At 49.3% G+C, this 18,574-nt stretch overlaps 7 protein-coding genes across 9 annotated transcripts; 4 read left to right on the top strand and 3 right to left on the bottom strand.

The window, feature by feature from the left end:
• Nucleotides 1-67: 67 nt before the first annotated feature.
• On the top strand, nt 68-551 carry LOC6494488. The gene is made up of 2 exons (XM_001960199.4): nt 68-207; nt 278-551. Exons 1-2 carry the CDS (start codon nt 170-172, stop codon nt 432-434), a joined length of 195 nt encoding a protein of 64 aa, XP_001960235.1. The 5' UTR covers nt 68-169; the 3' UTR covers nt 435-551.
• On the top strand, nt 489-1,361 carry LOC6494489 (mitochondrial import inner membrane translocase subunit Tim10). The gene is made up of 2 exons (XM_001960198.3): nt 489-639; nt 1,118-1,361. The coding sequence occupies exons 1-2, from the start codon at nt 489-491 to the stop codon at nt 1,243-1,245; spliced, it is 279 nt and encodes a 92-aa protein (XP_001960234.1). The 3' UTR covers nt 1,246-1,361.
• LOC6496104 (protein lap1) lies at nt 1,331-3,170 on the bottom strand. Of its 2 annotated transcripts, XM_044715434.1 has the most exons (4): nt 3,095-3,170; nt 2,581-2,762; nt 1,732-2,521; nt 1,331-1,673 (listed from the first exon to the last, which is right to left on the bottom strand). In XM_044715434.1, the coding sequence occupies exons 3-4, from the start codon at nt 2,494-2,496 to the stop codon at nt 1,413-1,415; spliced, it is 1,026 nt and encodes a 341-aa protein (XP_044571369.1). In that variant the 5' UTR covers nt 2,497-2,521; nt 2,581-2,762; nt 3,095-3,170; the 3' UTR covers nt 1,331-1,412. The 2 variants fall into 2 exon arrangements, with proteins under 2 accessions (XP_044571369.1, XP_001960233.1); XM_001960197.4 differs by lacking the exons at nt 2,581-2,762; nt 3,095-3,170 and having other exon boundaries at nt 1,732-2,561.
• On the top strand, nt 3,117-3,478 carry LOC26514224 (immune-induced peptides). Its single transcript, XM_014908506.3, is given in 1 exon segment — nt 3,117-3,478. A coding segment is annotated over 1 exon segment (300 nt). The 3' UTR covers nt 3,417-3,478.
• Nucleotides 3,479-3,673: 195 nt separating this feature from the next.
• LOC6494491 (TATA-box-binding protein) lies at nt 3,674-5,122 on the top strand. Its single transcript, XM_001960196.4, has 2 exons — nt 3,674-4,654; nt 4,714-5,122. The coding sequence occupies exons 1-2, from the start codon at nt 3,887-3,889 to the stop codon at nt 4,990-4,992; spliced, it is 1,047 nt and encodes a 348-aa protein (XP_001960232.1). The 5' UTR covers nt 3,674-3,886; the 3' UTR covers nt 4,993-5,122.
• Nucleotides 5,112-6,055, bottom strand: LOC6496103 (eukaryotic translation initiation factor 3 subunit K). The gene is made up of 2 exons (XM_001960195.4): nt 5,866-6,055; nt 5,112-5,784 (listed from the first exon to the last, which is right to left on the bottom strand). The coding sequence occupies exons 1-2, from the start codon at nt 5,934-5,936 to the stop codon at nt 5,187-5,189; spliced, it is 669 nt and encodes a 222-aa protein (XP_001960231.1). The 5' UTR covers nt 5,937-6,055; the 3' UTR covers nt 5,112-5,186.
• Nucleotides 6,056-6,178: 123 nt separating this feature from the next.
• On the bottom strand, nt 6,179-18,128 carry LOC6496102 (protein stum). Of its 2 annotated transcripts, XM_032451306.2 has the most exons (9): nt 14,276-18,128; nt 13,734-14,213; nt 11,252-13,683; nt 10,633-11,188; nt 7,196-7,855; nt 7,023-7,128; nt 6,836-6,962; nt 6,584-6,778; nt 6,179-6,516 (listed from the first exon to the last, which is right to left on the bottom strand). In XM_032451306.2, exons 1-9 carry the CDS (start codon nt 15,097-15,099, stop codon nt 6,383-6,385), a joined length of 5,514 nt encoding a protein of 1,837 aa, XP_032307197.1. In that variant the 5' UTR covers nt 15,100-18,128; the 3' UTR covers nt 6,179-6,382. The 2 variants fall into 2 exon arrangements, with proteins under 2 accessions (XP_032307197.1, XP_032307198.1); XM_032451307.1 differs by lacking the exons at nt 10,633-11,188; nt 11,252-13,683; nt 13,734-14,213; nt 14,276-18,128 and adding an exon at nt 8,737-8,971.
• Nucleotides 18,129-18,574: the final 446 nt, after the last annotated feature.

The raw sequence follows: 18,574 nt of genomic DNA, 5'->3' as shown, positions 1-18,574 counted from the left end.
TTTTGCAATGGTAAGCAATTATTACAAGGGGAGAATATTAAGAATAATAAAAACAAACATCCTTCGCCCGGACTGTCACATGTGACAATGACAAAAAATACCACACGCCAATTCGCCGCAGTACCACTGTCACACTTGTAGTTTTCCGTGAAATTTTTTGGAACAGGCTATGTCGTTGGGCAACGCGGGGCGAATTGCTATCTGTTGGTAAAATTCTCTTATTCTATTACTATTATACTACTACTACATTTACATGAATCAAACCTTGTGCTAATAGGACTGTTCTGACCGTTGGAGGAGTCTACGCCTTTGTGCTGTCGAAGAAATCCGTGGAAACTCGTCGTTACGAGAGCATGCAAGTTCGAGAACGCATGCGAAAGGCCAACAAGGGAGACTACGAGACAACCGCCACGGACAGGCGATTCGACTACTAGATACTACTACTACTACTAGATACATCCCACTAACCGAAGCCCATAACAGCAGCCATGGCTCTGCCCCAGATTAGTTCCGCCGACCAGGCCAAGTTGCAGCTCATGCAGGAGATGGAGATCGAAATGATGTCCGATTTATATAACCGCATGACGAACGCCTGCCACAAGAAGTGTATACCGCCGCGCTACTCCGAATCGGAGTTGGGTGAGTGGGGGACTACGTCCAAGAAGATGTACTATAGAGTAACTATAAGGAGACCTTTGTACTTGGCTCTCTCAGCTCTACTAGCGAAGTTCCTGGGAAAAGGTCAACTTACTTGGTCATAATTTGGCCAATTTTTGTCCGATTGGGATATTCCATACCTTCCCGTAATCTCCTTTTCGAGTACTTCAATCTGAGCTAAAAATCTGGCTATCCAAAATTTGACCCCATTTTCGAAATTTTTACAAGGGGTTACATCATAAAAATCATCAAAAATGGACAAAAATTTAATATCTAAGATTTTGATGCAGATCGATGGGGATTTCATCCACGATCATTTAAAGGTATCGCATTCAAAGATCGAATAAGAATTGACAAAGTTATGCGTTTGGGAAGGAGCTATATTTTAATTCCGATTGTTTTGTTTTTTTAAATCTTATACATAATGTTTACCACTTAAAACAATTTTCGAATATTCCAGGCAAGGGCGAGATGGTCTGCATCGATCGCTGCGTGGCCAAGTACCTGGACATCCATGAGAAGATCGGCAAGAAGCTCACGGCTATGTCTATGCAGGACGAGGAGCTGATGAAGAAGATGTCGAGTTAACCACGCTCCGAATCCTCAAATCAATATGCATTTTCGGGGGCTACGTTTGTTATAGAATGAGGTACATGTACAAAACAACCAGTTGTAGAGAATAAACCACAGATTTATGCGTTCTACATAAGTTTCAATCCAACACTGTAAGCCTCTCCAGAGCAAATGAGGCATCTTCAGAACGTGGTGACGAAGCGTGACATCTCCGGCAACATCACACTCAAGTCCTCGATGTTGTTCTCCAGGGAGCTCTCGTCCGTGGTGTCCAGTTCACTGGTACGGACACTATTCGCCCAGTCGGAGGAGTCGTTCTCCTGCGGGACGCCTCGCACCTGCTCCTCTTGCTGCTCCTGGCTATTCATGCTGCCCCGGCTAGACAGCCCATCACAGATATCGGCCAGATCCTGGGGCAGGTCCACATATAGATTAGTCTGGCGCTGCAAGGGATAACACCAGTAAAATGAAAGTACAGAAGCATGGGATTCCTCCACTTACCAATGCCATGCGCTGCAGATCAGGATGGAAGCTCACAGGGTTCTTAGAAAGATTCAGGATGTGCAGTGTTCGCAACTCCTCCAGTTGCGCCCGTGTGGGCTGTTCGTCTATGTGATTTTCGTTGAGGAAGACGAACCGCAGCTTTTGCATGGCCATCAGCATCCTAGGCAGTCGCCGGAGGTGGTTACCCTTGAGATTCAGGTGCACCAAGCTGCTCAAAAGGGCAAAGGTCAGTGGCACTTCCGTCAGCTGGCACCCTTCGGCCGTAAACCAGCGCAACGAGGTCAGAGCTCCAATGGATTCGGGCAGTTTCTTGAGAGGGTTTCCCCGCACTCCCAGCGTTTCGAGGCGCTCACAATTGCGTATCTCGGCGGGCAGCTCCAGCAGACCAGTGTTGTTGCACCAGAAGGTTTCCAGTTGAGTGAGGTAGCCCAGCTCTGGCGGCAGGCGAGTGATGTTGTTGCAACTGACGTTGAGGAATTTCAGCCGGACAAGCCGACAAATACAGGATGGGAACTCATCCAGTTTGTTGTAGTCCAAGGTGAGGACTTGGAGACGCATGAGATTGCCGATAGAGGATGGAATCTTTGTCAGGTTGTTCTGATTCAGAAAGAGCTTCATCAGAGTTTCGCATTGTTCGATTATCTCCGGCACTTGGGACATTTGGTAGTGCGAGAGGTTCAGACTGAAGGACTTCTTGTAGATGGCATCCTCACAGTTGGCCAGCACATAGTTGTTGCGAAAGAACTGGCAGACCTTCTCCATAGCTTTATTATTTTTTATATTTTTCCTACAAGACAAAAATTTAGCAGGTCTTCCAAAACATGTAACATTATTTTAAAAACTTACTACGTCTAAGGAGGAAAATGTGTGTTTTGAGTATTGTTTATTTTTCTTGTTTTGAGTGCATTTTATATAACGCTTCTCGGCCTCTAATGTGCGCAAACTTCTCAAGATATACGTCTATTATTCTCTCAGTTTATGGGAATGCACTCTTTTTTTTGGCGGCCTTCTCTTCCCGAGCTATTGAACTAAATTTAAAAATTACATTAGCTGGTTAAAGTCATGAGAAAAACCTATATACGAATATATATGCCATAGGGTGCTTCTTCTATTTTAAAATACTCTTTTTTTCGAAAATATTTGGAATACATAGTGGGCTATCTGTGATCTCACTTGATCTCTGCTAATTAACAAAAGCTCGTCTCAGCTTTCGAGCCAGGCCATATAAATAGAATTCGAATAGCAATTTGCGTTCTGTCGGAATCGAGCTCTGAAACCAGAAACTGCATCATGAGGTTGCTTGTATTATTATTCATTTTCGGTGCTGTGTTGTTTGCCGGTAAGTTGAGAGATGAGATACCTTGGAGCGGGAGGAGCACTGAATGGGGTTTCTTCCAGTGGCAGATGCGCAGCAGAATTACGACGGTCAGAATGGCCCCCATCAGTTCGGTTCGCCCGGGAACGGTGTCTACATACGGGGTCAGAACTAAGGACCTTACACCGTGCCAGGAGTGGGTGGGACCTTCCAGAACTCCCCAGGAAGCGGTCAACACAGCTACACCGATGAGCAGGGAAATACCTACACCCACACTTCAAAAGAATACTCCAGGGGTTCGGCTTCGGGTCTGAGCTTTAGAGTGGGCCTTGTTTTCCTTGCGTTTTTGTCCTATTTATCATTGTGAGAAACTATTATACATGTAACTATTCAAAATTTACTACTTAAATGCCGTCCAATTATTTCCAACCCTCATGGCTTATGATTCTTAATTTGCATATATTTACGGTTAAGGAAATAAAGATATTGAAGGTGAAAAGGCTTCATAAATCTTATTCTTTCATAATAAATCAAATATACGAAAATTATTTTAAGAAAATTTGAATGTTCGCGCCATATCTAAAACAGGGTTGAACACACTGCTAAATCGATAACTCTTCTTTGCTATCGGCATTGCCATCCGCTCAAAAATTCCTCCGACTTCAACACTGGATTCAATACAACACTCGGAACTCTTCAATATTATAATAATAATCCTCAATAATAATCCGCCAAAAATCGACGCCGGGCATGTAAATATAGCCTGAAGGCGTTTACCCAGAGCAGTCCGTTAGAACTAAAACCGAAGGCCGCGAAGAAACACAAAACTACCTCAACATGGACCAGATGCTCAGCCCCAACTTCTCGATTCCGAGCATCGGAACGCCGCTCCACCAGATGGAGGCCGACCAGCAGATTGTGCCCAACCCCGTGTACCATCCTCCCTCGGTGCCGCAGCCGGATCCTGTAATGCCCGCCCCGGTGGGCGCCGGATCGTCGGTGCAGCAGCAGCAAGACAACAGCGGCGGTACGAGCAGCGGAAGTGGGCTGTTTGGACACGAACCATCCCTGCCGCTGGCTCATAAGCAGATTCAGAGCTACCAGCCCTCGAGCGCGTTCCAGAGCCAGAACCAGTCCTCCGGCGGCGGGGGCAGCACTCCACAATCCCTGATGCAGCCCCAGACTCCGCAGAGCATGATGTCCCACATGCTGCCAATGAGCGAACGCAGCGTGGGGGGAGCTGGCGGTGGCGGGTCTGGTGGCGATGGTCTTGGAAACATCCATCAAACCATGGGTCCCTCCACGCCAATGACACCGGCGACCCCTGGGTCTGCAGACCCAGGCATAGTGCCGCAACTTCAGAATATCGTGTCCACAGTTAATCTGTGCTGCAAGCTGGACCTGAAAAAGATAGCACTGCACGCTAGGAACGCCGAGTACAACCCAAAGCGTTTCGCAGCCGTGATTATGCGTATCCGCGAGCCCCGCACAACTGCATTGATTTTCAGTTCCGGAAAGATGGTCTGCACGGGAGCCAAAAGTGAGGACGACTCCCGACTGGCGGCGAGGAAATATGCTCGAATTATCCAGAAACTAGGATTTCCTGTAAGAATATGAGGCTCCGGTCCTAGCTTCTCCATTTGGTTAACACTTTCTCGTTGCAGGCTAAATTTCTAGACTTTAAGATTCAAAATATGGTTGGTTCCTGTGACGTCAAGTTCCCTATCCGTTTGGAAGGCCTGGTGCTGACCCATTGCAACTTCAGCAGCTACGAACCAGAGCTCTTCCCTGGTCTTATTTACCGTATGGTGCGTCCGCGTATCGTCCTGCTCATCTTCGTGTCTGGGAAAGTGGTGCTCACTGGAGCCAAAGTGCGGCAGGAGATCTACGACGCCTTCGACAAGATATTCCCCATATTGAAGAAGTTCAAGAAGCAGTCATAAATAGATTAAGTGCTTTATTAGTTCTGTACAAGTCTGTGTTAAGGTCTGGTAGTTTTGTAAGTGTGCATTGGGAGCCGCCTGGCGAGTAGCTCCGATTTATAATAAAAACGAAAAATTAGTTAGCTGTAAAGACCGGGCTTTATTTTATGTTTCCGTTAATTACTATTCGTAGAAATTTAGACAGGACTAAGGGATTACAGACACTGGGCCATCAGGGCGCCCACGTTCTCAAACTCAATCTTCTCCGTAATGTTCTTCGTCTTAATCTTGTCGTCCTGGGTGGCCACCACGACCAGACCCTGACCCTGGTGCTTCCATCCGTTCCGCTTGACCCAGCTTTCCAGTGTCGAGTCCTCGATGCCGCCGAGCAGTTCCTTGAGTAGGTCCTTGCGGATCGTTTGGAAGGTGGTGCCGATCACATGTGAGACGAACTTGCGAATTGAGTCATGGAAGCCGGTGATGTGGCGGAACATGTTGCGGTTGACCTCGGCGCGCTGCCAGAACAAAGTGAAATCGGCCCGCTCCAGAATGTCGGCCAAGTCGATGATGGTCTGCACGTTTTCGTCCTTCATCTGCTGGGGCAGCAGCAGGCACTTGGCCATCACGAAATCCGTGTGCGGCAGGTTGGTCAGGCACTTCAGCAGGATCGTGTAGGTGATATCGAAGTTGAGCATGTGCGGGTTGAACTGGTAAAGCTTCAGCACGGCCAGGTTGGCCTCCAGGTCGTAGGTGTTGTTCTTGGCCTGATCCTGGACGTATGCCTCTAGCGTCTTGAGGTGATCCGGATTGTAGCTGCCGGAGGGGAGGGGGCAAACAATAGCGAGGTTATGTTTTGGTTCCGTTTTGCATCTCTCAGATATGATAGGCACTCACCGTTCGATGCAGCCCAACATCTCCTGGATGGTCTGGCTCTGGCCGTTCTCCATTTTTACGAGGTGCGACATTTTGTACAGCTAAATATTAATTCCCAAGTTGACGTCGTGTTTTTCTTAGGAATGCCGTGCAGTGGGGCCGTTTCACAAAGAGACGGATAAAAGTGTGGCCATACCAGACCGAGGGTAAAATGCCAAAAATACTGCTTACTAATAATTTGTACGACACAAAAGCCCCAACGCCCGCCAAAAAAAAATTTCCTTTTTATATTCAAAATAAAATTTAAACTTTTTACCAAAACAATAGAACGTTAGTTTAGTGGAAGTTTAATGATTTCAATTCATTATACAATCATGTATTGTTTTTCAAGGGAAGTTTCCGTTGCGTTTTAGCTTAACTTGGAAGTTCTTCATGTGGAAGTGCGCGTATGAAAGTGGAATTCTACAGGGTTTTGTACAAAATTATGTACACAATTTCTGGGTATAAAAGCATCTTATTTGTATCCGGTATCGGAGGACTATGTCTTGGCCACGGCGGCGGCCGGAGCCGCCTCGGCATCGCCGTTCCTTGCTGCCGTGGCCGCCAGTTGCGCCTGCCGCTGCTCCTCCTCCAGCTCCAAGCGTTCCACCTTTTTGATTTTGCTCAGTTTCTCTGCAAAGAGAAAGTTTAAGATCGTATTTAGTTTCGTTGAATAAGAATTTAAAGTATTTATACATACTTGCACATCTCAGCATTATAGTGCCCCACCAAATGGACCAGCCCCAGCCCACAAAGCAAAAGAGCACGCAGAAAAACTGCGACACCGCCACAATGATGTTAATTATGAATGATCCAATCCTGGCCCGAGCACTGTCGAATTGGGAGAATCGTGGTATGCCCACGCACAGGCAAAAGAGTCCCGAGAGGAGGGTTCCTAATGGGTAACATTCAAATTAATTAAATGATATTAGAGTGTGGCTCAGGAACTTACCCAATCCCGGAAAGACTACATTGCAAAAAGCACAGAACCAAGCCAAATACAAGGGCAACACTGGAATTGCTCCCTTCATTTTAGAGGTGTACTCCACCAGGTCCACGTGAAGCTTTTTACGGGTGTCCTTTGTGAAAGAGAGGAGTTTAATGCTTTAATTAAAGTATTAGTTTTATTGTTTTCTTACCTCACTGGCGGGTGGTGCCTTGATGCTCTGCCTCCGGGCATTCGATTCCCGGCGTTTCTTTTTGCGACAACAAAGCAGCATCAACCAGAATCGCTTGCAACATCCCCTTAATACACAAAATATACAAGATAAATAATAAAGTATATACATAATATCTACTAAGTTAAACCTACTCTTTAACTTGGTTATCCGCTGCATTGGATGCTGTGGATATGGCCGCCTCCGAGGCACCTTCCAGCACAGAGGACTCTGTCGGCTTGATGCCCAACTCAGGATCCTGATCCCGCCAGGAAACGGAACTACCCTTCTTGGGGCTGCGGCTTCCACGACCACGACAGGGAATGCAGAAGCAGCACTTCTTCACCTCCGTCTCGTCGCCAGTGGTGGGATCCACCTTGTTGACGGAGCGACAGCAGAAGACCTTACTCAGGCAGAGGCCACACTTGCCCCTCGCCTTTGGTCCCGTACTCATGTTGGTCTTCTGCTGCTCCGGCCGCACCGGTTGCTCCTCCTCGGCGTTCCCGGGTTTCTTGCGGCAGCTCCGACAGCAGCTGGACTTGAGCCACTCGGTGCACTTTCTTCGCTTCTTGGGCTTGGTCTCGTCAATCACTTGGACATTGGTGGCTGTGGTGGCGCTGCTCTGGCCGCTCCACAGGACGGGCTGGTTCTCGGCGGACAGGTTGCCGTCGGAGTTGCGGTCTCGGGGCAGGCAGCAGCAGCGGGAGCAGCGCGAGCGGCGGCAGGGCATAAAAAGCTTCGTACAGCAGCCGCCGCACAGGCCGCGCTTCTTGGCATTATTGTCCTTTTCCTCGAGGAACTCCTGGCTGCTGCTTCTGAGTTACAAGGAGTGGGAGTTGAGGGATATTAGAATTATAGTAAGAATGATTTTAATGTATTTAACTAATAGCCATTCTGTAATGTTTAAATCTCTAACCCTGAAAAGTTTCCGTGTCTAAGCATTTCACTTTAAAGATCCTTCAAGACCACTTATGACACGTCGTAGAATAATGTCTGGCCGTGGTGTCCCCACCCCACATAAGCCATTATCCTTGACTGTCCGCAGACCGGATATAAGCTTTTATGGCTTCAGGGGATTGGCCAGGTGCCAGGTTTTACGGTGGCAGGAAGACAGGCGTCGGAAGCGCCGTATGATTGGAAAGTTCAAGTTGCTGGGATAGTCTTGAAAATCACTTCCGCACTTAGCTTCGGTCTAATCACTTTCGGATGGGAATTACCATTAGCGTGGGATCTCTGATTTATGGATTATGCACTGGCTGGCGTGTTGGGTTGCATCTTTGGCATTTGAACTTTCATCTCGTTACAGCGGAGTTGCGGGTCGATTTTGAATAACCAGAAAAGTATACCGTCCGAAGCCAACCACCGAAATGTGTCACGGAAAAACTCCTTTCGGGCGCTTACACAATTATTTTTTTAATATGGCCAGAGTGAAAGTGAAAGTGTTCACCTGTATATAATATATGAGTGTATAAAGAGAAATTTAATTCCGGCGTTGTGCACGAGCCAACGACCAAACGCAATTTGGAGGTCGGCAATTTATTTGAACTGCTCCGGAGTTCGGAATTCGAATACAAAACCCCGGAATGAATGGCGTAAAGTTCGCCGCAAATGCCTTTCGAAGGTCAGTGCGTTTATTTACCCCAGTTGGCAGATGCCTTCCCCTGATAAGTTATAATTGGATCTCGTGGCTAATTACCTAAAGAAGTACTTGTCGCCATCGATGAACGGGTCCTGGGCGAGATCCACCGTGTAAATCACCGAGTTCTTTGGCGTTCCGTTAAGCATGTCGTGGATTTCGTAAATTATCTGAATAGTTTTTGGGGTTTTTTCGTCTCAGTTAGGACTAATTGCTGGGAAATCACTTTGAAGGGTTTCCCAACTTTCGCAGTCGCAGGACTGAGTGCTGCGGTTGGCGCGATTGTCCGGCCCGAACTGATTTGTTATTGCGGCAAGAAAACTTAAGCCGTGTTGCGAAAATACTTTTCCCCGTGTTTTCCGCGCACGCTATGCCCTTTACAGTGGTCACTCCATCAAGTGGACGAGCCACTTTCTGCCGTCTTCGTTCCGTCTGGGCGGGCCAGAGCACCTCTCTGTGGGGTGACTCCTGTTATTGGTCGGTCACACCGTTCTTGGTTGGGAAAACAATGCAGTGAAGGACATCGTTACCTTCGCCGACTGCGACGGCTACTGGAACTTCGCGACCTGACGACGACGGCAGGGCAGCGAACGGATTTCCTCAAAGGCTCACAGGATAAGGGAGCAGCAGGGCACAAGACGGGCAGTGGCACGGCCCGGAGCCGGAGCAGGGGCAGGTCTTGGCCATCCCACCTCGTGTTATTTCTACAATTTATTGACGCACTTATGAGTGGCTTGACGGACCTGTGCCAGCGTCTAGAGAGCTTGGAGCTCGGAGCTCGGAGCTCCCAGCACGGAACTCCTTCCCACACGACACTGTAAAGTTTTATGTATCATAGTTGTTGTTGGTGGCTGCTTGCCGCTGCCACCCTGGCCCCTTCCGGGGGTTTCCTGTATGTAAATTGGCTGGCCAGGCCAGCCGGGCTGTAAGCCTTGGCTGGTGTTTTATGCCGAGAGCCTTAGGGTCGAGGCAAAAAATTAGTACTACTTCCAGCCAGATGATGGTCAGAAAATTCAAATTTTCGGGGCGACTGAATTCGAGCAGAGCGCTTGACCGATGAATATTCATAATGGTCATTGCAACCATCAGGACCTTTCCTAATGGGTGTACTTGGGTGACAAAAACAGAACATGGACGATTCTAAAGAGGGTTTTAGCTTACAAGGATGTGTTTGGAAAGGATAAGTAGTTTGTTCTTATTTGTATTTGAATGGCTGGTATTGTCCTTTTTCTTCTGACGAAAATATTTTGTATTTTGGGTCAAGTTTTTTTGATTATTGCCATTTTTTTGGGTAATATAAGTAGGATCTTAGAGTGTCATACCTTCCTGACCTCAGCGCTTTGAATACTTTAATTTGAGGTAGAAAAATGCCAAAGGTAAAATTTTTAAATTTTTTCAAAATTTTACAAGGGGTTACATCATAAAAATAGTAAAAAATCTTAAAAAATTTGTTATGTCATATTTAAACGCAGATCTATGCCACTTGAAATCGCGATCATTTTGGTGTATGACATTTAAATTTCAGAAGAGATTTGACAAAGTTATGGGAATAGGAAAACCTCATATCTGGGATATACTATTTTTGAAGAATTTTCAGATTATATCCAAATTCAAACTACCAAAGCTTGGATAATACTTTAAGGATACCAAAGTGTCATACTGTCCTGAGTTCACCGTTTTGAATACTTTACTTTACAGTCATAAAATAGCAACCTAAATTTTTTTAATTTTTTCATAATTTTACAAGGGGTTACATCATAAAAATTATCAAAAATCGCGAAAAATATCGGATCCAATATTATCAGATAGATCTATACGACATTCCGCCATGATAATTTTGATGTATGACATTCAGAGATCGGAAGAGAATTGCCAAAGTTATGAGAAAGGAAAGGTGTCATATTTAAGATAATATTTTCACTGTGGAATCTTACATTCTTGGATTTGTTTACTTACTTTCCCGGACCGCCACTGCCCGCCGTGGAACCGCCCTGCCCGTCCGGCGATCGTCGCTTGGCGTCCACCTTGAAATCAGCTCCACTCTCCGGCGTAGGCATCACATGACCACCCAGCTCCGCCTCCGAGGCATCCAGGGCGGTAGGGATGTCCGAGCTCTCGCACTCCGCCTCCGGCACACTGGATATCCGGTCAGCGGAGCTCTCGTTGGGAGGATGCAGCACCGAAACTGCTGCCTCGATGGGTTGTGTGGGCGGGAACGGGGACTTGGCCAGCTCCCCGGAACTCTGAGGAGCTATGCTGCCATCGGCAGTGCCAGTGCGAGAGGCGGACTCACCCGGCCTGGCTGTCATAGTGGTGGAGCTGGGGGTAGGCGAGGCTCCTTCGGTCAAGTCGTTTTCCAGACTCTTGAGATCCGTGAGATTCTCGGTAATGGTCTTATGGATCTCATCCGTGGCCTCGGTGACGGTCTTCTGAATGGTCTCCAGGGTCTTTTGCGATTTCTCCAGTATGGCGGCTGCATCATTGGACATGGGCTGTGATCCATGAGCTCCCCCTGCGGGTAGAGAGGGTTTCTGGGTTTAATCATTGTCTAGAACTTGGAAAACACAAAACCCACCTTCACTTTCGCTGGCATGCTCCGGCACAGTGGCCACTTTCCGGCTTTGCGGAGAATCCGCCCGATTTTTGTTACTCAGCAGACTCAGTCGAGAGCTCATCCGCACCAGTTTGGACATGTTGCCACCACCAGATCCTTTTCCGCCAGGAGTGGAGGGCACAGGGACTTCACTAGTTACAGCTGGCACCGCTTCCACGGCCTGGAGCACGGCATTGCCCACCTGGGCAGCCAGAGGAGGAATATCCGTTGCAGGGGCTGATCCGTTTGCTCCTTTTTCGTGAACCATGCCATGGGCTTTAGTTCCTCCGGGCTTTTTAGATTCCGACGCAGCTCCTCCCGCCGGTTTGCTTTTGTTTAGTGGCGTTTTAGTTTTTGTGGCGGCCAGCGGTTCCTTTCCATTCTTCTTGCCTGCTCCTGGCTTGGTCTTCTCCTTGTCCTTCTCCTTTCCTTTCTCCGCCTTAGGTTCCTTCGGGGGTGAGCCCTTTTTTGCCTCCGAGGATGGCTTAGCTCCAGCTGCGGTTTTCCTTAGAGGCTTCGCAGGCGTCTTCTGCGAGTTTTCCATCTTGGGCTTCGCTTTGGCACTTGCAGGGATCTTTAGCTTTGATTTGGGGCTTCCTTGGCCCTTGGCCGCTGCCACCTTTCCAGCTTTGCTGCTCCTGGGCGTGGTGCCCGGAGTTTTCGCCTTATCCGGTGATTTGGATCTCTTTTTGGTGGAGGAGGACTGCGGTGGTGATTTGGCCGATCTGGTGGGTATACGGGAGCGGGAGTTCCGGCGGGATAGAACTTCTGGCTTCTCTGGTTTTCCCCGACTGGTAACCGCTCCCCTCCGTGCCTGGCTCAGTGCGCCAGGACTAATGGATTTCCGACGACTCATCATCGAGCTGGCTGGACTCGGCGAGATGGACTTTCGGCGGTTGGGCATACTCCTGTTCCTGGCCATCGTGGCTGGGGAGACGCTGGAGGATCGCAGTGACGAGGAGTTGATGCTCAGGCGGGAATTGGCCCTGGAGTTGCCCCTGGAGATGGACATGTCTTGCCGAGAGATGACTTGATCCAGACGTGAAGTTGGTCTCGAAGGTGGTCCTCTTGAAACGGAGCGGGAGTCGCCTAGGCGTCCACTTTCCCTCGAGGGAGTCCTGCTGGGGTTCATCATCCTTGTGGGGGATCGACTCATGCTAGCTCTGGAACTTCTCCCGGAGGCAGTGATTCCCAGGGAATCCTTCACTGGGGAACTGGATCGGGACTCGGGACTTTTTCGAATAGGTATCCGGGAAATGGAGTCTCTTCGCCCTGTGGAAACCTCCGAGGGAGTGTCAATACTCAGACGATCTCCTCCCCGCAGAGATGATCGGTGCGTGGGACTCTGGGCCGAGCTACTGTCCTTATTGGGTGTTCCAATGATGGGAGACAGTGTACTGGGCTTGGCAATCTTCCCGTGCCGGCTCTGTGGCTTTGAATCTCTCTGGAAGATGGACTGACGGCGGGGACTGAAGCTGGGTATCCGGTTGGGTATCCTATTGGGGCTCGGAGCCTGAACTGACTTGCGACGCATCCGAGATCCTGGCAATGTGGCGGCCAGAGAGGAGGGTCGACGGAAACTAAAGTCCGAGGTGGTAACGGTGCTGAGATTCGAACTCCTCCGATCCGAGGCCGTCTGGGTGGAGCTGCGCCTTTCCGGGGATGTGGAGCTGGAGCGGCGCCTCACCTGGAAGTGGGCAGTGGGTCGGCTTAGATCGTCCAAGCTGGTCCAGTTGGAACGCGGCGGGTGGGTGGACAGGGGCTCCTCCTTGTTGATGATTCGCAGGAGGCCCCGCTGCCTTCGCGTGGGATTCAGATTTGGCTTCAGTGGACGCGGCAGTGCTCCGGGAGGAAAAACAGCAGGCTCTTTACCCACATCTAGATCCACGTTGGAGCCATAATGTAGACGGGGTATGGAGCTGCTGCGATAGGGATCCGTGATCACTGGGAGCGACTCCAGGCTCTTGATCTTTTGGCCATAAGCCAGCCCCTGACCCCGTGTGGGACTTCTGCCCACGGAGCCCCGTCTCCTCAGATCTCTGGGCGTAAAGGTGTCAATAGAGGAGGTCAGCGAGTCCCTTTGCTGGAGGATGCCCTTCTGCGGAGTGGCCAGTTTGCTGTAACGGCCGCTCATGTTGAACTGGACCGAAGGTCGGGGGGAGTCGTCCGTGGTCAGGTGGCTTGGCAGCTCCGGCAGTCGCGGATCGGAGCCAAAAATCGATCTCCGCCTGGGACTGATCCGCGCCAGCAGCGATGAGGTAGTCGTAGATGTCGACTGCATGGAGGCGTGTCGTTTGCTAGGCGTGGTGGACTGGCTAGTTCTTCGAGGATGTGGTGGAGCTGCCGGAACCATCGCCTGGCCCGGGGAGAGGATGGTGAAAGCAGTCTTCTTGTGGGGCCGTGGCTGGTCCACTCTAAAGGATTCGGGTTAATATGGCTCAGCTTTTAATGGGTAACGTCTTACCTATAATCCCCACCCATGGGTATGGAATCCCTGATGATAACCGGTGACATTTCCCGCTTCAAACTGGAGGCACGACCTATGCTTTGGTCATCTTCGGGCTCCTCCGTTAGGGAAGTCCTGCCATAAGGAGGCGGTGCAGCTGGCGGTGGTGGCATGTCATAGTCCTGGAGTCCTCTTTGTCGGGAGCCTAAGTCCAGAAGTAACTGCTCTTCTAGATACTGCTTCGGTGAGAGTACAACGTCCCTGGCTACCTCCGATCTCCCGTTGTCCTTGGCCTCTGATCCGCGCTCCTCGCCACCACTGCTGGAGCTGTTCATGTCCTGGATCATGGTGGCAAGGGGCGAGAGCGGTCCTTCGTCCTGTTTCATGGACATAATATTCTTGGAACTCGGCCGCAGGCGAGGAATTCTTGTGAATTCTGGGAAGTGCTGAGGCGCCGGACGAAACCAATCCCGGCCAGAGTAGGTGTCGCTGAGCAGGCTGTAATGATTGTTTCAATTGAATTGGGTTTTCAACAAGAGGCAAAATGTAGAAGGACTCACCCCCTGTGATCCTCCGTGTTGATGCTGGAAACACTCAACTTGGCGGCCATCTGACTCGGAGTCCTGGCTGGTTCCACGTCCACATCCTCCTCGTCTTCGTTGCCAAAGGACAAGCGAGGACCCACTGTGGTGTACTCCTCACTAGCATTCTCCAGATCGTACATGTCCGGCTTATTGAGAATGTCGTCCGGAGCCAGGAGACAATAATTGGGCGAGCCCAGGTGCTCGGAACTGGAACCACCACTGGAATTGGGCAGTATCTGGATGTCGGGGGGCTGAAGGTGGGGCAGGAGCGATCTCCGCGGACTCCTGGAGTATGGAACACTGGGAAAGATTCGCTCCCTGGCAGCGGGTAGCAAGGCATTCAGGGCCACGGCGGCCACCAGGGCATCCTCCTCCGAACTGGGCAGGTCTACGGATCCGCTCCTAAGGGCCTCGAAGGCGGCAGTGCCAAAGTACTCGTCCGCCTGAAGGGGTGGTGGCACCGGATCCCCAAACAGGCTGCTGTACGGCTGGCCATCTGACTCGGAGGGTTGCCGGACAAAGCTCTGGTTGGAGGCGAATGTCGAGGGAGCCATCGAGTGGGCGGAGAGTATGGAGCGGGTGTGGGCGTGGCTGTGGCTGTGGGTGCTGTAACTGTAGTCAACCGGAATAACGGCCGGTTGGAAGCTGTTGATGCCCGCAGTGGACCTGGGACGGGGTTTCGGCTTCGGCGTCGTCGGTTTCTGGCTTGGATCGGGATGGGGCGGAGCAGCTGCCGCTCCTGGCGTGGGCATCGGGGATGGGGATGGCGATGAAGATGAGTACGAGAGGGTCTGCTGCATGGTTTGTCATTTCCGGCCCTCATGCGTTTACTACGATTTACTATCCATTTTAAGTTTAGTTGTTTAGCTTTATTCTTTCGACGAAAATCAATCCGAGGGCGGCACGCAGGATATGCCCGTTCTACGTGTTTGTCCTTCGGCTCAGTTTAAGTGCCACAAAACCAATGACGCCAGGAGCTGTTTATTCGAAGCAACAGAATGTATTTAAAAATCACTCACTAACACACATCTTTTGAGTTCTACAGACAGAGCAGCGAGACCTTCCGGCCCTTGCAATGTCAGAGACGGACGTACACGCGACGCCTTCGCCGCCGGAGTACGGAATACGTACCGCTGACTACGGATTACTATGGAAGAAGGCTGAACGGAAATCCAAAGACCGAAAACAGGAGTTAACTAGGCCGCTGGTTTCAATTCGCAGTGATGGGAAAATCCCTTCAGGGTCTTACTTTCAATTTTTAATTGAAATGACTATTGGAAAGCAGGATTTTAAACTCTCCGGACAACAAAATCTTTTCGAATTGGAGCAATAAAGACCAAAATCACTATTATCCGGCAATCGGCCATCACTGGTTATGGCGAAAATATAAAAAGAGTAATTATTACTGCTCGGCTATAGTTTCTAATGCCATTCCGCGCCTATAAATAGCTGCGTGTGCGGGGCTGATAAACCCGCCCCAATCGGACTGGAATGGAATGCGCCTGCACATAAATCCGTATCCGAATTGCAGCTCCCAAAACGCTGTCTTGGCGCTAACGAGAGCAGAAACTTGGCAGGTGGAGCTGGAGGGGATCGGATTGGATTGGATGACTTGGCTGCGCCGGGGATTGCGATTGCATGTTGCAAATTGCCGCATTAGTGATTGCACTTGAAGTCGAACGACCCGAGAAGCTGATGAGTTTCAAGTTTCAAGTGTGGTAGCCAGCCAGGTGAGACTATCACCTGGTCCCCCTCGACCGCTTGGAGCTCGGCCCGGTACGCAGATATTTCTGCGGAATGACGTAGCTCCTGATGGGGAGCTGGCTAGCTGGGGACTGGGAAGTGTGAATGGGGCACCCCGAGTTCCCTTTTGTTCGCATTGATTTTCCTCTGCCTAATATTTAACCTACATTTTATGGGACCCGCCGCCACTCGAATTTCGGTGACACACATTTTGGGGCACAGGAAGTGACTTGGCCGGCGTGTTGCGGCCATGACGCGTGCGGTGTTGGCCGCCTCCCTAAGGTAATTTGCGAATTGCTTTCATTCTTTTTTGGATTTTATGTTTTTTACAAACACTTTGCCGCATTACACGCAGTTTTCTTGCATCTCATTAAAGCTTGGTCACACTTTAATAACGGCTTTTTCGAGGTCGAACTTTAAAAAGTTACCGTTGTCAAAACCGAAAATAAATCAAATTGTCGCAAAGCCTCATGCTCCACACATACACATTTTTCAACTGGAAGGCTGCTATTATATAATTCACTTTCCTTTGAAATTCAATTTTAAAGTTTTGTACTTTAGTTCCCCCAAAAATAAATGCATTTGCCGAAAAGCCGCAAAACAAAAAACTGGTAGCGCGGAGCGGGCAATGGGAACGTGGCCGGTGCCTAACTGGAACTGATGGCCGCCACCGAGCGGCAAGTGAGCAAAAGGAGGCCTTCAAAAGAAATATTGCCTACACTTCAAATCCGAAACACCAGCACCAAACACCCCAGGCACACACACCGATATAGCACCTTGCCACACGCAGACCCGCTAAGAAAAAAACTGAAAACCGAAAAAGAAAACCCCACTCAGGTGGGTCCGAATTCGCCGTGATTGGGGCGCTTTTCGCCGCGCGAATTATACGAGGCGGCTGCATTAGTTTTGTTTGCATGTTTTGTTTCATCTCTGCTTCTTGTTCTGGCGGTGCCTCCTCTTAGACAACTTTTGATTGTTTCCCCTGGCAGGCTGTGACACCTGTTGGTATGTCTGTGGCACGCGATGTTCGCTGTTCCAGCACTCGCACCACTCACTTCCAAACACACTCATTATTCATATTTTTCGGGGCTTTGGGATGCCTCCCGATAGTTCGATCAGACAACACGCACCTTAGACTCCCTCCTCCGGAATGCACTCGGGTCTTCAGGTGGGAGATAGTACAGGCAAGACTCACTCAGGCGAACACTTGCCTTTCAAATTACGAGTCTGGGATTAGAATGGTAACCATTAATTAACCAATTTCTTGAGTCTGGACTTCGCTTGGCTGAACAATCATGTAGTTATAGTTTATGGCCAAGTATTAGGAGTGATATGAGCCACTTAGATCATTATTATTCTCTGGTTATTAAATGATATTGAAACTACTGGTATCTCTAGTAAATGAAGTGGTTTTTGAAAATGTTTCGGGCACTGAAGTTTTCAAAAGAACTTCCTTTCCAACTGCCAATTTGCGTTTTCTAACTTGTGTAGCGAGTTATACAATTTATGTTTTCAAAACTAATTTGAAAAATAGTATTTTAAAACCCAACACAATTTTTTATCCACTTGTAGAAGGCTCCACTGCACTTGTCTTGGTATAACCTCAAGCCGAGTACACTGCACTTTTCCTTGGCTTTGGAATAGGGTCAAAACCGCAACAAATTCCGCGTTGCCTTGTGCAGCGGCAAGGAGTCAACAACACTTGGGCTGAGACAGAGCCCCAGTACACGGACTCCTGCCCTGCCACCTGGGGCACTGTTGCAACATCAGGCTATAGTAGACACAGGCACTAACTCTCGGCAAACACACACGTTTTAACATTTGAGGGGGGACTTTTAAGTGGCAGTGCCGGAGAAATCCTTGGCTAATGTCGTGATAGCCCCACCGCCCAACTTGGTCAGCTCAGTTCAACAAAAAAGTGGAGTCACGGAGTCCAAAGTCAGGGGAATTCCAAGAGACATCAAGCAGTTAATTGTTTCAGACCGACTTCAACAATTTAAACTCTTAGCCGATTTCGTTTTAGTTCACATTTGTATAAGTTTGGGGCTCTTATTTTTCACTTCATGTTGTTTTCTTTATTATTGGCTTTTTAGAAACGATTTTATTTGAAAAACTTTCTAACAAAAAACAAAGTTCAACCGGAGTACCCAAAAATCCAACGAGCATTTGCATCGATCCGATGCACTGCACTCGCCGTTCGTAGAAAAACTAATCCTTGGTGGGCAAATACCTTCTTATACGACGTCCTGCGCCTTGGAGCTCCACACTGACCACTCAGAGGAGTCGAGCTCGGAGCTAGCCGAGGACGGAACGAGCGTTACCCGAAGGCGGCTGTTTGGGCAAACCCGTACGGGTATACGTGGGTCAGTAAACCTACTTCCGGTTGACATAAATACGCCTTGGACATGAAAACTTGGCACTGGCGGCGCGCCGCAAGTTGTTTTTATTGTTTCAAAACTTTTTGCCATGACTCAAGACAGGTGGGACGCAGTAACCGGACCGGACTGTACGGTGTACGGGGGACTGTGTGGG

Source organism: Drosophila ananassae, chromosome 3L (assembly GCF_017639315.1).
Source record: "Drosophila ananassae strain 14024-0371.13 chromosome 3L, ASM1763931v2, whole genome shotgun sequence".
NCBI classification, from domain to species: domain Eukaryota; kingdom Metazoa; phylum Arthropoda; class Insecta; order Diptera; family Drosophilidae; genus Drosophila; species Drosophila ananassae.
Note: the sequence above shows the minus strand (reverse complement) of the source record. Positions and strands in the feature narration are given on the sequence as shown.

Bases quoted from the DNA above. Each gene is read 5' to 3' on its own strand.
- LOC6494488 (XM_001960199.4), top strand. From the start codon at position 170: ATGTCGTTGGGCAACGCGGGGCGAATTGCTATCTGTTG. The intron at 208-277 runs GTAAAATTCTCT...TTGTGCTAATAG, and splicing joins GGGCGAATTGCTATCTGTTG to GACTGTTCTGACCGTTGGAG.
- LOC6494489 (XM_001960198.3), top strand. From the start codon at position 489: ATGGCTCTGCCCCAGATTAGTTCCGCCGACCAGGCCAAGTTGCAGCTC. The intron at 640-1,117 runs GTGAGTGGGGGA...CGAATATTCCAG, and splicing joins CTACTCCGAATCGGAGTTGG to GCAAGGGCGAGATGGTCTGC.
- LOC6496104 (XM_044715434.1), bottom strand. From the start codon at position 2,496: ATGGAGAAGGTCTGCCAGTTCTTTCGCAACAACTATGTGCTGGCCAAC. The intron at 1,674-1,731 runs GTAAGTGGAGGA...TATCCCTTGCAG, and splicing joins ATCTGCAGCGCATGGCATTG to CGCCAGACTAATCTATATGT.
- LOC6494491 (XM_001960196.4), top strand. From the start codon at position 3,887: ATGGACCAGATGCTCAGCCCCAACTTCTCGATTCCGAGCATCGGAACG. The intron at 4,655-4,713 runs GTAAGAATATGA...TTCTCGTTGCAG, and splicing joins TCCAGAAACTAGGATTTCCT to GCTAAATTTCTAGACTTTAA.
- LOC6496103 (XM_001960195.4), bottom strand. From the start codon at position 5,936: ATGTCGCACCTCGTAAAAATGGAGAACGGCCAGAGCCAGACCATCCAG. The intron at 5,785-5,865 runs GTGAGTGCCTAT...CCCCTCCGGCAG, and splicing joins ATGTTGGGCTGCATCGAACG to CTACAATCCGGATCACCTCA.
- LOC6496102 (XM_032451306.2), bottom strand. From the start codon at position 15,099: ATGCAGCAGACCCTCTCGTACTCATCTTCATCGCCATCCCCATCCCCG. The intron at 11,189-11,251 runs GTGGGTTTTGTG...CTCTACCCGCAG, and splicing joins GCATGCCAGCGAAAGTGAAG to GGGGAGCTCATGGATCACAG. The intron at 7,856-10,632 runs GTAAGTAAACAA...CTTGTAACTCAG, and splicing joins GGCAGTGGCGGTCCGGGAAA to AAGCAGCAGCCAGGAGTTCC.